This window comes from Artemia sp. Qi Xiang Cuo, chromosome 10, assembly GCF_049724085.1.
Source record: "Artemia sp. Qi Xiang Cuo chromosome 10, ASM4972408v1, whole genome shotgun sequence".
Classification (NCBI taxonomy): domain Eukaryota; kingdom Metazoa; phylum Arthropoda; class Branchiopoda; order Anostraca; family Artemiidae; genus Artemia; species Artemia sp. Qi Xiang Cuo.
In genome coordinates, this window is record NC_142803.1 from 51,750,802 (window position 1) to 51,764,762 (window position 13,961).

The window sequence follows — 13,961 nt, forward strand, 5'->3', positions numbered from 1 at the left end:
TATCACTAAAAAGTAGACATTGATCTTCTGAATAATTGCTGAAAATCAGATACTATGATATACATTCTAATATTTAGCTATATTACTGATACTGAGAATGTTCTTTCTGAATTTTGGCTTAAAAAATAGTTGGAAAATGTGTTAAGCTGTGGAGTTAAGGATGTATGAATACCTGGAACTGAAAATAGGTAAGAGACTAGTAGCATACTTCTTATATTGTGAGCATACTTTCTATAATTATATTGTGATCTGTACCCGGTTCACAAATTCTTTTTGCATTTACGTAAAAAGAGGCTATGTGCAAAAATGAACAAAGACCTTAACTTTTTTAAAGTTCAACCTTTTTTTAGTTTCATCTTGAGCTTTTTGCCTTCTTTTTTTTATTGCAGAAATGAACATAGAATTTATTCACATTTTTATTGGTCACTTTTTGCATTTTTTTCGTATGATATTCTTTAAAATCACGGTAAAAATAGTTTAACTTCCACCTAAGCGCAATGAACACGAAGTTAGGGTGGGGGGGGGTAAATCCTTCCCCCTTTTGATTCTAAAATGGAACTGTATAAAATATCTATAGACAAAACTAAAGTGACGCAAATAGAGTTTCTCCAATGCTCATTGAAGCATCTCTATTTAGCTTCTGTGGCGCTTAGTCACGCTCTCTCTCTCTCTCTCTCTCTCTCTCTCTCTCTCTCTCTCTCTCTCTCTCTCTCTCTCTCTACATATATATATATATATATATATATATATATATATATATATATATATATATATATATATATATATATATATATATATATATATATATATGTATGTATATATATATGATATATATATATATATATATATATATATATATATATATATATATATATATACGAATAGGCTGTGCTATAATAGGCTGTACGAAAAATGTGGTTCAATCCCACTTTCTAGGGCTACAGTGAGAGAAAGGCTGAAGTTGGCACGACACGTTGTGTGGATAAAGTATGAGAGATTGCTAAAGATTGTCCTTTTTAGCCAACCGTCTAGGGCTAAGGGAGAAGCCGATCATCTGTGGCTGAGGTGGGAGGATGTCGTAATGAAAGAATTGACGGAAATGGGAACTTCCCGGGAGGATATAAAAAGGGACGCTTTGAATAGATTGGGATGGAGTTGGAGCGTGCGTAACTGTGTTGGCCTCAGGCGGCTTGGTGCTGCGGCGAGTTGTTAGTAGTATATATATATATATATATATATATATATATATATATATATATATATATATATATATATATATATATATTTATTGTATATGTTTCTTGGTTTTGGATTTTATTTGATTTTAGGTCATTTGCCTTGTTTCATAGAGGCGAAATATCCGCGTCGCTTTAGTTTTGGCTTTTCCATGTACTAGCCGAAACTGAGATTTTATCACGATGAAATCTCATCGTGAGATTTCTCTCTCTGTTTTTATATAGACTCCCTTTGATGTGCATATACAAGGAGGAGGCTTTTGGCGTTAGGCCCCTGGGGGCTATTGTGATTTTATAGTTTTTAAACATCCCGGGGTTTTCATGTAATTTGACTGTTATTTTTCTGCTGGGGTGATTTTCACTCCCTCAGAAAAAAATAAAGATTTTCACTCCCCAATGCTAAAAAAAAAAAAAACGGCCACCAAAGTCCTCCGAAAAAAGGTCCAAAAACGGATTAAATTTTTTTCATTTGCCTGAACTAAGTCCCAGGACCATCCCTGTCCGAGGAGACCCCAGTGCACAAAAAAAAAACGGTTTGCCTGAAGACGGAATCTGATATAGGACCTAAAGGCTCTTTTTTCTAGCGTTTTTGAAATTTACAACCTAAGAACCTAGGCCAAACCCGGTCTAAGTTGCAAAAAAATTAGATTGTCAATACAAACTCTTTGAAAATAGGCTCAAAAACTTTTTTTTCCAATATTTTGAAAATTAAATTGTAAGTCTAGTCAAAGGGAGTGGAAAAAAAATTGCCCGATCCATTAGAAAAAATTTCAGTTTCTAAGACCATGGGAAAGGTAGCTAAAGTAAAAAAAACAACAACAAATTTTAAGATTAGAGGCATAAGCCTCATGAAAATAGAGCTAACAAATAGGCCTAAAATCTATTGTCTGGTCAGATTGAAACTTATATATACGAATCCTTGGGCCAAAAGGGCCCCAATATAAAAAAGAAAAAAAACGAACTAAAATGAGCTTCTATCCGTAAATGCCTGATGTCAATGGGACCCAATGTATAAGAAAAAAACTAGGAAAATAATTCTGATTCAACCCAAAATGAGCCAAAACGCTGTTTTTGATTAGGACTGGTCGAATACAGAATATTTTCTAACAGTCTTGACTGAAAGGAGCTACTGTACATGGAATGTTTGTGATAATGCTAAACCAGGGTGCTAAAATATTCTTGATGCCCATAAATGGGTCCTTAATTTTTTTTTATCCCCGATTGGAATGAAAATTGCATCCATAAATTCCTAGACTAAGTTGACACTAATCCAGAAAAATAAATCCAAGCTCAAATGCAGAAAAAACAAGTGAAGCTAATCTTGGTTGTATCGATCAGAACCGCCCGAAAATGGGCCCAAAGTTTTGTTCTTCTTTGATCAGCTTCAAATTTGTAAGGGATTTAAACAGAGCCAGGTAGACCTCAATTTGGATACAACATAAAAAAAAAAGAATCATTTTTGAATCTAAAAATCGGTATCGGTTTGTAAGACCAGAAACGGGACCAAAAATATTAGTTTCGTCTGATTGGTTTAAACTTACAAGTCAAGAGTACTAGATCAGTAAGACTTCAACAAAGACAAACAACTAAAAAAAATTGTTGATTCGCGACGCCCGAAGTATGTCCAAAATTATTTTTTTTTTCTATTAAGCTTGTATTTCACTGGGCATAAAAAAAATCGACTAAATGGAGATAAAAAAGCAACCTTAGCAAATTTAAAGTAATCGGTTAGTTTCTTGAAGCAATATTTTGAATTTTCTAGTCAATTAATGATTTAATAATTGATGTTTTATTCATTTGAAAATGATAAATTTTGAAGAAAGAATTGGGGGTAATTAAACAACATATCAGACAATTAAAGTTAGGCTGATTGCTTGAAATATATTTAAAAAAAGAAGTTTGCGGAAGTAAGAACATTTTTTTTATTATAGAAAACGTAAACTACTTTAAATATTTTTGTTTGAGTAAAGCGCAAATGATATTATTGCCCTTAGAAGGTCTAATGGGGGATGGTTGTCCCAGTCTTATTTGTGGTCCGGGTGTCCCAGTTGTTTTATGTCATTTTTTATTCGCCGTTAAAAATTCAATGAAACGATTCTGAAGCTAATTATTTGAAAACTTCAGAAAAAAGTGTCAATTCCAATCAAATATCGTTTCCAAAAAGTTAACAACGCTGATAAACGAATGGTTCTATGATTCGTTAAGGATAGTGGTATTTAGTTTACATTATTTCATCTCAGAATAAGGGTTGAAAGGAAAAAGTTGCTTCTTCGTTTCTTTTCACATTAAAGATACTAAATAACATTAATGATATATATTTCATACGGATCTCTTTGGTGTTTTTGGCTGATGAAGAGCCTAAAAACAGATGGAGGGCTGACAAGAGGAAAAGGGATGACTGAGCTTCAGCGAAACATATGGACAATGTCTATGCCAGTACTCGCTTCAGTGAATGATCTAATGCAGAAACTGACGGGCCTAGAGTACAGTTCTAGTGAACAGCATGTTACTGCAACCGCAGCACGAATAAAGAGAGATACTAAGGATCTACTGACATTTCTTGAATTCCTTCTAGAGAACTGTCCTTTCACTAGTTCCACAGAGCTTAGAAGTATAGGTTCCGGGCTGATTGCCCAAAAAGGCGTCAATGCAGAGGATGCTAAAGCTGTAGGTGAGCTGATCCTCCAGTGCATGGATGGCCAATCCGTCGAAAGTTTTTCATTCAGGAAGAAAGACAAAGTCGTTACACTGGCATCCTATGGGAACATAAGGATAGATGGCGAGATTTTACATTTCGACCCTGCACTGCTTTTTCAACGTCTTTCGACTGCTGCCCATACATCTGAAAATGACATGGCACAAAATCTACGTTACGAACTGTGCAGTTATCCGCCCGCTTTGTTTGAGAATTCTGGCATAATGTGTCAGCCAGACAAACATGCACTAGCGAAAGCAATATGGAAAGAAGCGAAAACGGACTCGATTCACCACCTGCCAGTGTCAGATAGTGTCACTGTAGTTGACGGAGGTTGGCTGCTTTAGCAAGTACCTTGGAGGATTGGTGATACTTATGTTTCAATTTGTGACAGCTATGTTAGTTTCGTTACTCGACGCTGTACCTCCCCCCCCCTACTGTTGTCTTCGATGGATACAGCACTGGTCCAACCACGAAAGATGCTACGCACAACCAAAGGTGTAATGAAAGCCAGCATCAAGTGATCGATTTCAGTTTAGGGATGAAGCTCCAGAAAAAGAAGGAAGAGTTTTTGAGCAACTCTCAGAACAAACAGCGAATTATAAGCTACATCGGGGAAAAACTCAGAGCCAAAGGATTTGAATTCGTCCATGCGAAGGACGATGCTGACTATCTAATCGTGAAGACTGCCGTAACGAAAGCAGAAAACTCTGAAACAATAGTTCTTGGCAATGACACTGACCTTCTGATTCTACTCTTGTATCACCTCCCGCCTAATGCAAAAATACTTTACTTCGAATCGTCAACGAACGCAAAAGAAGCGATAACACGGTTCTGGTGTCTCAACGAAGTTCAAAATAAATGGGAGAAGTATCCAGGCTACTTCTGGTAGGGCACGCACTCTTGGGATGTGACACGATCTCACGAGTTTTCGGACTTGGAAAGCAAGCTGTGCTACCTCTTTTGAGGAAGAGCGAAGTGTTCATAAAAAAATGCGAAGTGTTTCTGGATGAATCATCGTCTAAAGATGAAATTGTGAAAGCGGGTGAATATCTTCTCCTCAGCTTGTATAGAGCACGACCAACCAAAGATATCACTAAGTTGCGACATCGGATTTTCTTGGAAAAAATTTCTTCGTCAAATACTATGGTGTTTGTTAAGCCTGAAAGGCTTCCGCCAACCGAAGCTGCAGTTTCATTCCACTCGCAGTGAGTGTGCCTCCAGACATCCTGTTGGACAGGGGAACCAGCTGACCTCAACCTGGCTGACTGGATATGGCTCCTCAGCGACCATAAATACTCACCTGTGACGACTAATGTTGTGACCATTTCTCAGGCTCTTTGGAGTATTTTGATATACAACTGTAATACAGGCTGTGAGACCTCGCGATGTAGCTGAAAGAAAAATGGATTAGTGTGTACGTTCGCGTGCGGAGAATGTCAGGGTATCAACTGTTTGAGCAGGGACAACGAGATTGTCGAAGACGAGGAGTTCGACTAGTGACATCAATGCTGTGTTTTTCAAGTCAACTCTACTGCCTTAAAAAGTGCAGATTTTACCTATAGTTACTGAAGTTCTTTTTTAGTTTTTTATTCAACGATATTGCCTTCGAAAGTACAAATTTTACCTATAATAGCTGAAGTTTTATACTGTGATCACTGCCAAGCGGTTGTTTTCTTTATGTTTAGTAATTCAAATGGTTGTAAGAAATGTCTGTGATTCAAGAAAGTAAAAGTTTGATACTTAAGCTAGTTATTTTGTCCATAGGCCTACTTATTAGCCATTAGCAGCTGGCTCAGGAGTCAGGCTTCCCTTCCCTTTTCCGTTATTTCCTCCAGTTTTGTTTGTTTTTCATGGTTCTTGTTTTCCTTCCTTCATTTTAGGCGTCAGTTTCGTGATCAGCAGATAGGAAAACCCAAGAGAACACATTTCAAACTGATTTTTAGCCCTGACTTCAATTGTCCATTTTCTTCCCCTCTTTCCCCCTTTTCTCCCGGTATGGTGGTGCTCCTGGTGTGTATTTCATTTTAGATGTCAGTTTCGGGATCAGCAGATAGAAAGACCCCAGAAAACATATTTCAAAGTGCTTTCTACCCCTACCCTGTATTTTTAAATTTTTTCCCCTCTTTCCCCTCTTCCCCCCGTTTTCCGTAGTACTTTTATTCTATACTGAATTTTAGATGTCAGTTTCGTCATCAGCGTATGGGAAAGCCACAGAAAACCCACTTTGAACTATTTTCTGGGCATTCTCGGTATTTTTCCCAATTTCCCCCGCATTTACCACCTTTCCCCTGTTTTTCGGGTACTCGCCTCACTCGGATTTATGTGGACTTTTAGTAAATTGTACAGAATTTTTTTTTTGATCATTTTGGTACTATTTTCGTTTATATTGCAATTTTGTCCGGGTCAAACCCTACAAGTCCTGGACTATAGCATCTAGAGTGTCATTCGATTAACTTTACTAGTTAACTAATAAGTATATTTTGCCGTTTTTTTATAATTCTTAATTAACTTTGAACGTCTTTTTGACGAACGGATTCTTAGTTCCCTAAGAAGTCGAACACAAATGAATATATCATTTCTCTTTCATCTGTCATCTTTTTCCTTTCAACTTCACTCTACGCTGAAGACGTTGCCAATCAAGAGCTCAAGTCAAGTAAGTCAAGTATCATCTTTTTGATAGCGTTTGAAGTAGTTAAAATTCTTCATAAAATTATTTACTGGTGGCATTCGGGTGGTAACTTTTACTGGCAAAGCGTTCGGGAAAGAAGCCAGAATGTTTGAAGATTCAAGTTGGCTAGTGCAAATAGCTCCGTAAAATTTTATGCTCGACTAAATTACCATAGATTTTGCCGGTAAAACGGTTTAGGTGTAAAATAGGCTACGACAGGTTAGTCTCTGTTATAGCCCCACAGCAAAACAATTCTTGTAAGTGTTCCTACCTATAGGAAATTGGTAGGAGTGAAGTTGCATCGAGTTATTCCAGTAACCTCATACAGGCAAGAATGATGTTGGGTATTTTCTTAGGCAAAGCATATGCGTGTTCAGTTTTAACGCTCGTGTAGCGTTGAATCATTTTTGAAGTGGCCATGGGGGCTGTAAGAGACTATGGGAGCGTGACACTCTTACAGCTCAAATTTGCAGTATCAACTGTGGCGTTAGGGATTTCTGATACCCTAGCAAAAAGAAGACAAGTAGGCTAAACCCAATCACGGTCCTAATGCAAAGAACATAAAATGGTAGAATAAAACCTTCTGGGAGATAGTTTTTCTGCGCAAGAAATTTCCAAGTCTCCTAGATGAGAAGTTTTAGAGACAAGTATTCGATAAAGCCAAAGCGCACCTACAAAAAAAAATTTATATGCTGGTTCTTGCTTGAAACTCATGCATTATTTAATAGGAGACCAGTTCAAAGCTGATTAAGGAATCAACTCAGGCTAGGGAAAATCTTGTAGAATTTTAGACATTTATTGGAATGATCAAAGAGATAAGGAACTATGTAAAATATACTGAAATAAATCCTCAAAAGCATATTTGATCGGTAACTTTCCATGACTGAAATGCAAGATTTTAGCATGTTCTTGTTAGTAAAGCTCGTTTTTTTAAAGGTTAAGGTGAATGCAATCATAAAGCGAGCTTCGCTGCAGATGACACTGAAATCTCCTATAGAAAGTTTAAAGGATTTCCATTTGGCTACCTGTATCGACGGAAACAATGCCGATATTTACCATCATAGAGGACAGGTAATATATTAAATTCTACGACTAATAACTCACGCCAGAGGTCAATACCAACACTAAGCCACCTGATGCTAACATAGCTACGCACGCTCCTCCCACGTCCCACCCTGTTCAAAGCTTACCTCTTTGCACCCTCCATTGACAAAATAATTTGTATGTAGTATTTACCAATAACTTCAAAATCATAAATTTGCTGAATTCTCGTAAAGATAAAACCCCAGTTACTCACCAAAGAGGGGTCTATCAAATACCATGTGACTGTGGCAAATACTAAGTAGGTAGAACTCACCAGAATTTAGAGAAACGCCTACAACAGCATAAAGATGATATCACCATAGCTCTAAATACTAATGTTGCTGATGTTTCTTTTGATTCTGCTTTAAGCAGCCATATTTTTGAAAATCCTAGCCACAAAATACTTTTTGAAGAATCCGCCCTTATTAGCAAGGATCTAGGCATAAAGCTAATAATAAAGCATAAAACTAATCGAGGCATCAGGTAGTTCGAGAACTAATTGAAATCAGACTTGAGATTAAGAATAATATTTCCTTAAATAGGGACTTAGGAGAACATTCACTAAATGCTCTATAAACAAATTTAATTAAAAACGATCTTAAAGAATATTTTTAAAACCAGTAGACATTAACACAGAACCAGTTACAAAAAGACCTTTGAGGTTAGCTTCCAAAAAGGCAAGATTAGCAATAAAAACGTGTTTTTAATTATTCTTCTTTCATTTCAATGAATTGCTTTGTTTCACCTCACTTTGTTTATTAGTTCTGGTTGAACTTTGCTGAAGTAAGGATGCTGGGACTGTTTTTAAAAATTTTCATTTTAGTTTTATTGGTCGTAGGTTGTTGTAAGTCATTCTTCGTTTATATATTTATGTTTTGCTGAGGATGGCCCTTGGACATAGGGCCGAAATATTCATTCAAATTAGAATTCCACTATCTTACGGAAAGAATTCCCTATTGTTCTTCCTGTTTTTAATGTTTGTCATTCACATCAAGGATGCTAAAATCATTAGAATAATCTAATTCTAGTAGTTTTACTTCCCCATTTGGTTCTGTGTTTTCACGTGGCCTTTGTTTTGCTCCTTAGGACAAATTCCATTAAAATAATCCATATAAACTGGGATAGAACGTAACCCTTCTTAATTCCTGATTTAATTCTTAACTAGCTACTAACCTCATTTCTTACCTACCTTAATTTACTAAATGAATGTGGGGATGTTTCGTAGGGGTATTTTTCCAAATTGGCATGTTTGCAATACTTTGACATAAAACGTTTCCTTGTAGTTCCTTTTGCTGCAAATAGGTATTAATGCACAAAAACATAAAATTTGTTGATCGAGGTCCGCAGACATATATAACGTGGCGTAACATTCAGAAGGAACCCCTTAGATGTAATAAAAATTCGAAACAGCATGTGGAAACTCAAGATACTTGTTTGTTAAAATATAAAGCAAATTGAAAAACATTAGAGCTCCCATTAATAAAATGAAAGTATAAAGATATGTGACAACGCGGCCCAATTTTTATTGAAGACAGTGAATTAAATAAATTGGTTTCACATTTGGAAACCTTTATCAACGAGAAAACAAACTTTACTAAAACATACCAGAAAATAACATAAAAAGATTAGAAGAAAAAAGCTACAGAAGTGCTGAAAACTCCTCTTACTGATGCAAATACTGTAGAACACAAATCAAATGATACCAAGTGGAACCAACAAAAATACGCAGGTTCTATACAAAAAAAATTCATCTTATGGCCGTTATTTTGTGTTAAGCAAAAACAGTATAAAGCATTTTTATTTCTTTCAAAAATGATTAAAGTGAACTTAAGTATTGTATATTGCATTAATAATGCTAAAAAAGACTAAAAAGAAGAAGCCAAAAAAGAGGAAGAAAAAGAAAGGATAAAAAAATCCAGATAGCATACTGGCTGTCTCCATCAAATTTTAGCAATTCTTTCCTTTTCACCCTACTAATGATTTTATGCTTTTGTTAGATAAATCTTTTGATTGGAAGGATTGAGGAAGCGAGGAGTGACTTCACCAAGGCTGTGGATTTGAGTAACAACTACCCTATTGCCTATGTTCAAAAGCTGTCTGCCGACTACAAGTACTACGCGTTTGTAAAGTGGGACAAACGCAAAGCATACGAAACCTTGGACCACTTTAAAGAGGCAATGGAGAAGTATCCAAATTGTGTTGAATGCTATTCCTTCTATGCTCAGGTATCTTTTCTTTATTAGTTCTTCCATCTTTTTACTCATATCTCTTTTAAAGCCCATATCTCTTTTAAAGCCTTGTTATTAGTTTTTTTTTTCGACTACATTGCGTAGATTACGTTCAAATTAACGTGAATGCAGCCAAAAAGCCTCAAAAATAAAATTAAATGTTTGGTCCTTTTTAAACAATGCCCTCGAATTACTACGGTCTGTTTCAAGGCTGAAAGCTTATTTCAACTGAAAAGGCTCTGACCAGCTATTTCATTTAGTTTTACACAATTGTGAAAATCCAAAGTTATAACACGATCTTGTGTTTTGATGTTGTGAGTGTTCGAGAGCTAATTGATGAAGTTCAAAGCCCCAACTATTATTAACACAGTAGCATTGACTTTGAAAAGAGCGATGAGTCTCCCGTGTTTTGTTTTTCTGGCCTCGGAATAGGGGACGGGCGATCGGAGTAAGTTGGGAGAGGCCTCGCGTCACCACAAATCCTCTAGCGTCATTTTCAGCGATCAAACGACAACCATATGGTATCAGATCAATATTCCAAGAAAACCAATCGAAACAGTCGAAAGAAATATACCCTCCGGGACGACATTATGTGTGCATCACCATGGATAAGGGCGCAAAACCATACAAATAGCCTATTTAGAGACATATGCTTCATAGAAATATTTCAGTAGTGATCGCTTCCTTTGAACAGAACCTTATAAGGATTTTGGTTGAGCCATTTCGTCCGATCCCAGACCCCGCCAAGACTCATTTAGTCCTTAGTTGCTATGTATTAACCTTAAAATTTAATTGCATTAATTAAGTTACCTCAGTTCATAGATTAAATTACAATTTGAAAAATGGGTAGATTCAGATTTACAGCAAGAACCCAGCTCTACTTATATTGCTACTAGCACCACTTCCCATATCGTTATAGTTTCTACAATGACAATCTATACCATGGGTAGTGCTAACAGAAGCTAACAGTACTAATAGAAGAGTTGTGGAAAGAAGAGTCTTACTCTCACTGCTTCTACCACCACTACTCCCAAATACATTTTTTTCACCTACGTTCCAGCTGCCGATTAAAATTAACTACTGCTATAAATTAAACTTTTTACCCTAAAATAACTACCATTAATATATCCAGATACGATGTCAATGAAAAGAGAAACTGAGATTAAAGTAATAAACAGAGCTTTTCCACGAAATTTAAAGAGCAAAATTAAAACTTAAAAGGAACCACAGACGAATTTACTACAACAAAATTAGGTACTGTGGCCCCCTTAAACCCCCTAAAAGGCTAGAGTGGTATTATGCTTTCTGTAAATAGGTTTTCTTCGTTTTAAATTGTTGATAACTCTCTCAGAACAATCGATTGGTAATACTCTTAGCTATCTATTGAGTTCAACAGTGAGTATTAAAGTCAAAATTTAACAAACAGAATTTACCACAAAATAGTAATACTCTGTGCTAAACCCCTTAATGTAAAGGTGTCATTTGTGGTTTAGAAAACTGGATATTTAATAAAAAAAAATCAAAATGCTAATCGATTTTTTTTTCAACAAAATTGTTTCTATATTTGACAGTTAATTTAGCTTTGCTATTTTAAAGTGACCATTGTTTTCGTCATTCTTTTCTTCCTTTTAAATCTATTTCATTTAATCATGTATAGAAAAATCAGTCGTATAAATAAAGCTTATCTTTTTGAGCAATAGATTTCTATTTTCTTTCAAATTAATATTTGGCAATCTACTTATTGTTCTGCAATAAATTCTTCTTGTCTTGATTTTATTAAAATTTACATCTATTTAAGCCCCTAATAATTCTTAATAGACAGTAATTGTTGTAAGAAGGCATCTTTACCGTTTTACAGGACAAGGGGGGGGGGTGAAAATTGGAATCCTCTTGTTAAACATGTTAAGTTTTAATGCCACATTACTGTAATTATAGCCTGCATCTCCCTCAATGCTAAATTTGGTGGAAATCAGACACTCCTTGTGAAATATGTATTTAAATTTTTCATAATTTGAATGTGTGTAGCTTGGTCACCTAAATACTAAATACAATTCTGAAATGTAGGCACTTCGAAAATTTTCAGGATTTCAGAAAATCTTGTTAATCTGTCATAACCTTCTACAGTGAACGACGCGTTGGTAAATCTATCTTTTACCCATTCCTGACCAATGATTTTTAGATTCAGTTTCGAAATAGATGGGGTTGTATTATTTTGTAAAATTCGTTGGGAGGAAAACACTTTTATGAGCTAGCTGAATCTTTCGCGATTTAGCATAAGAAGATGGGGTAAAAAATTATTAGAACTACTTATTGAGTAGCGTCTGGCGACTTCATTTGAAGAGTAGAAAATATTAAGGAAAGATAGAATAATTGACATAATTAATGTACAGTGTAATAGGATTAGAGCCGAAATAAACGATAAACGTTTATTTTGGTTTTCAAGAATTATTTAAAGTCAAAATCTAGTCTGGACAAATTAGGACTAGGTTAGCTTAAGAGAATCTTGGTAGTAACCAGGCTCGTTGACCTTGACCTGGTAGGCTTACTGGTGATAAATTTCTACTTTAGGCTCCATCACATTTTAAAATACTTGAAAAGACAAGTGTGCAGCAGTTTAAAATAGGCTGAAAAAAAGGAAAAAATCACCATGCGTTTGATGGCGTTTGTAATTTTCTTTTCGATACGAGTACCGGTTTCTACTTTTGCAAGTGTCCCTTAACATTCTTCGTGTTATGGCGTCCCAATTATATATTTTTTTAAGTTAATGTCAATATGTTTTAGGCAGACAACAGGCTTTTTGAGTTTACTAGTAACTGCATCTATTCTTTGTAACCAATAATTGGTGATACGAAAAGAGCACAAGTTTTCGACTTTGTACAAGAAACAATTAACAAAGTTTTCCGAAAAATCGGTAGAGAAAATTCAAAAGTAAACTCTTTGATAGTTTTTAATACACTAATTATTTGGTGGGGGAAAAATTCCAGAACTATTTGATGTTTGTATGTAAGTGCTGGAGTATAGAGGATTCTCTCAAGTATAGTTCGGGATGCAATAGGACATGGACGTTGTTTAAAAGTTATTTAGTCTGAATGTAATTTTTTTTGTGGGTGTATTTTTCCTTATATTCAAGAAAAATCCTTGTTAAAATTCACTTCACTTCACAGACAATCAAGCAGCTTGACGCTAAGATCTTAAAATGTAAAAGAAAGCTTCCCTATTAGCTAATAGTACAAATTTTTTTTTCCCAACTTGCTCCTAGATAAAGTAAAGGGGGTTTTTCCAGGATAATTTTTACAGAATTCCCCCCCCCCCCTCCTCACCCACCCACACATACTCATTCTCAGTAGAGCGAAGCTTATTGGGATATCGACTGCTCTCCTAAAAATCCTATCTCAGGAAAACCATTAACTTTAGCAATTAGGATTTTAACGAACTCACCTATCTAACCCATTAAAGATAAGTCCTATTTTATTTGTTATTATCTATTGTTTCCAAGCAAAACATGGCTCTTGCCTTCAAGACATTTATAAGGTACAGACAGTTTAAACCTAACAATTTGAGTAATTGTTTCATGTTAAGGGATTGACGGAAACTTCTAAATTTGATGAAGCAGAGAAACTATTTAAAAAAGCCATGCAAATTGATCCAGAAAACACTGATCTCCTGGTTCACCTGGCTATGCTGTACTACAAAACCCGCGATGAAGCCGCGGCAGATGAATTCGTTCGATTGGCTGTGACGAAAGATCCAAAATGTGAATTCCTACTGGAAACGATCGGAGAAATGACAATGACAGCTGCATGGTAGGTTATCATTTCTTTATCGGTCTCATTTAATCTATAGTGATTTGACATTTCAGCAATTAGCAGTGATTAATACATTACTGCTCTCACAAGTTATAAGGCATAAAATTTAATATATGTTGATGCGGCCAGGTCATGGAGATAAATAATAGCCTCTGATACTAGATCTCTCGGATCCTTCTTCTCTGAAACGCCATAGGGCTGTTTTGTCAAATCTTAACGACTCAGTGAAGGTATTTTGGATCC

The 13,961-nt window shown here is 35.6% G+C and overlaps 1 protein-coding gene across 1 annotated transcript; it reads left to right on the forward strand.

Moving 5' to 3' along the window:
- The first annotated feature begins 3,629 nt into the window (after positions 1-3,629).
- On the forward strand, positions 3,630-13,719 carry LOC148947866 (mitochondrial import receptor subunit TOM70-like). The gene is made up of 4 exons (XM_089096027.1): positions 3,630-3,902; positions 7,538-7,672; positions 9,682-9,909; positions 13,492-13,719. Exons 1-4 carry the CDS (start codon positions 3,630-3,632, stop codon positions 13,717-13,719), a joined length of 864 nt encoding a protein of 287 aa, XP_088952153.1.
- The last annotated feature ends 242 nt before the right edge of the window (positions 13,720-13,961 follow it).

Coding starts and splice junctions, on each gene's coding strand:
- LOC148947866 (XM_089096027.1), top strand. CDS start 3,630: ATGACTGAGCTTCAGCGAAACATATGGACAATGTCTATGCCAGTACTC. Junction 3,903..7,537: donor ATGCAGAGGATGCTAAAGCT/GTAGGTGAGCTG, acceptor GTTTTTTTAAAG/GTTAAGGTGAATGCAATCAT. Junction 7,673..9,681: donor TTTACCATCATAGAGGACAG/GTAATATATTAA, acceptor TGCTTTTGTTAG/ATAAATCTTTTGATTGGAAG.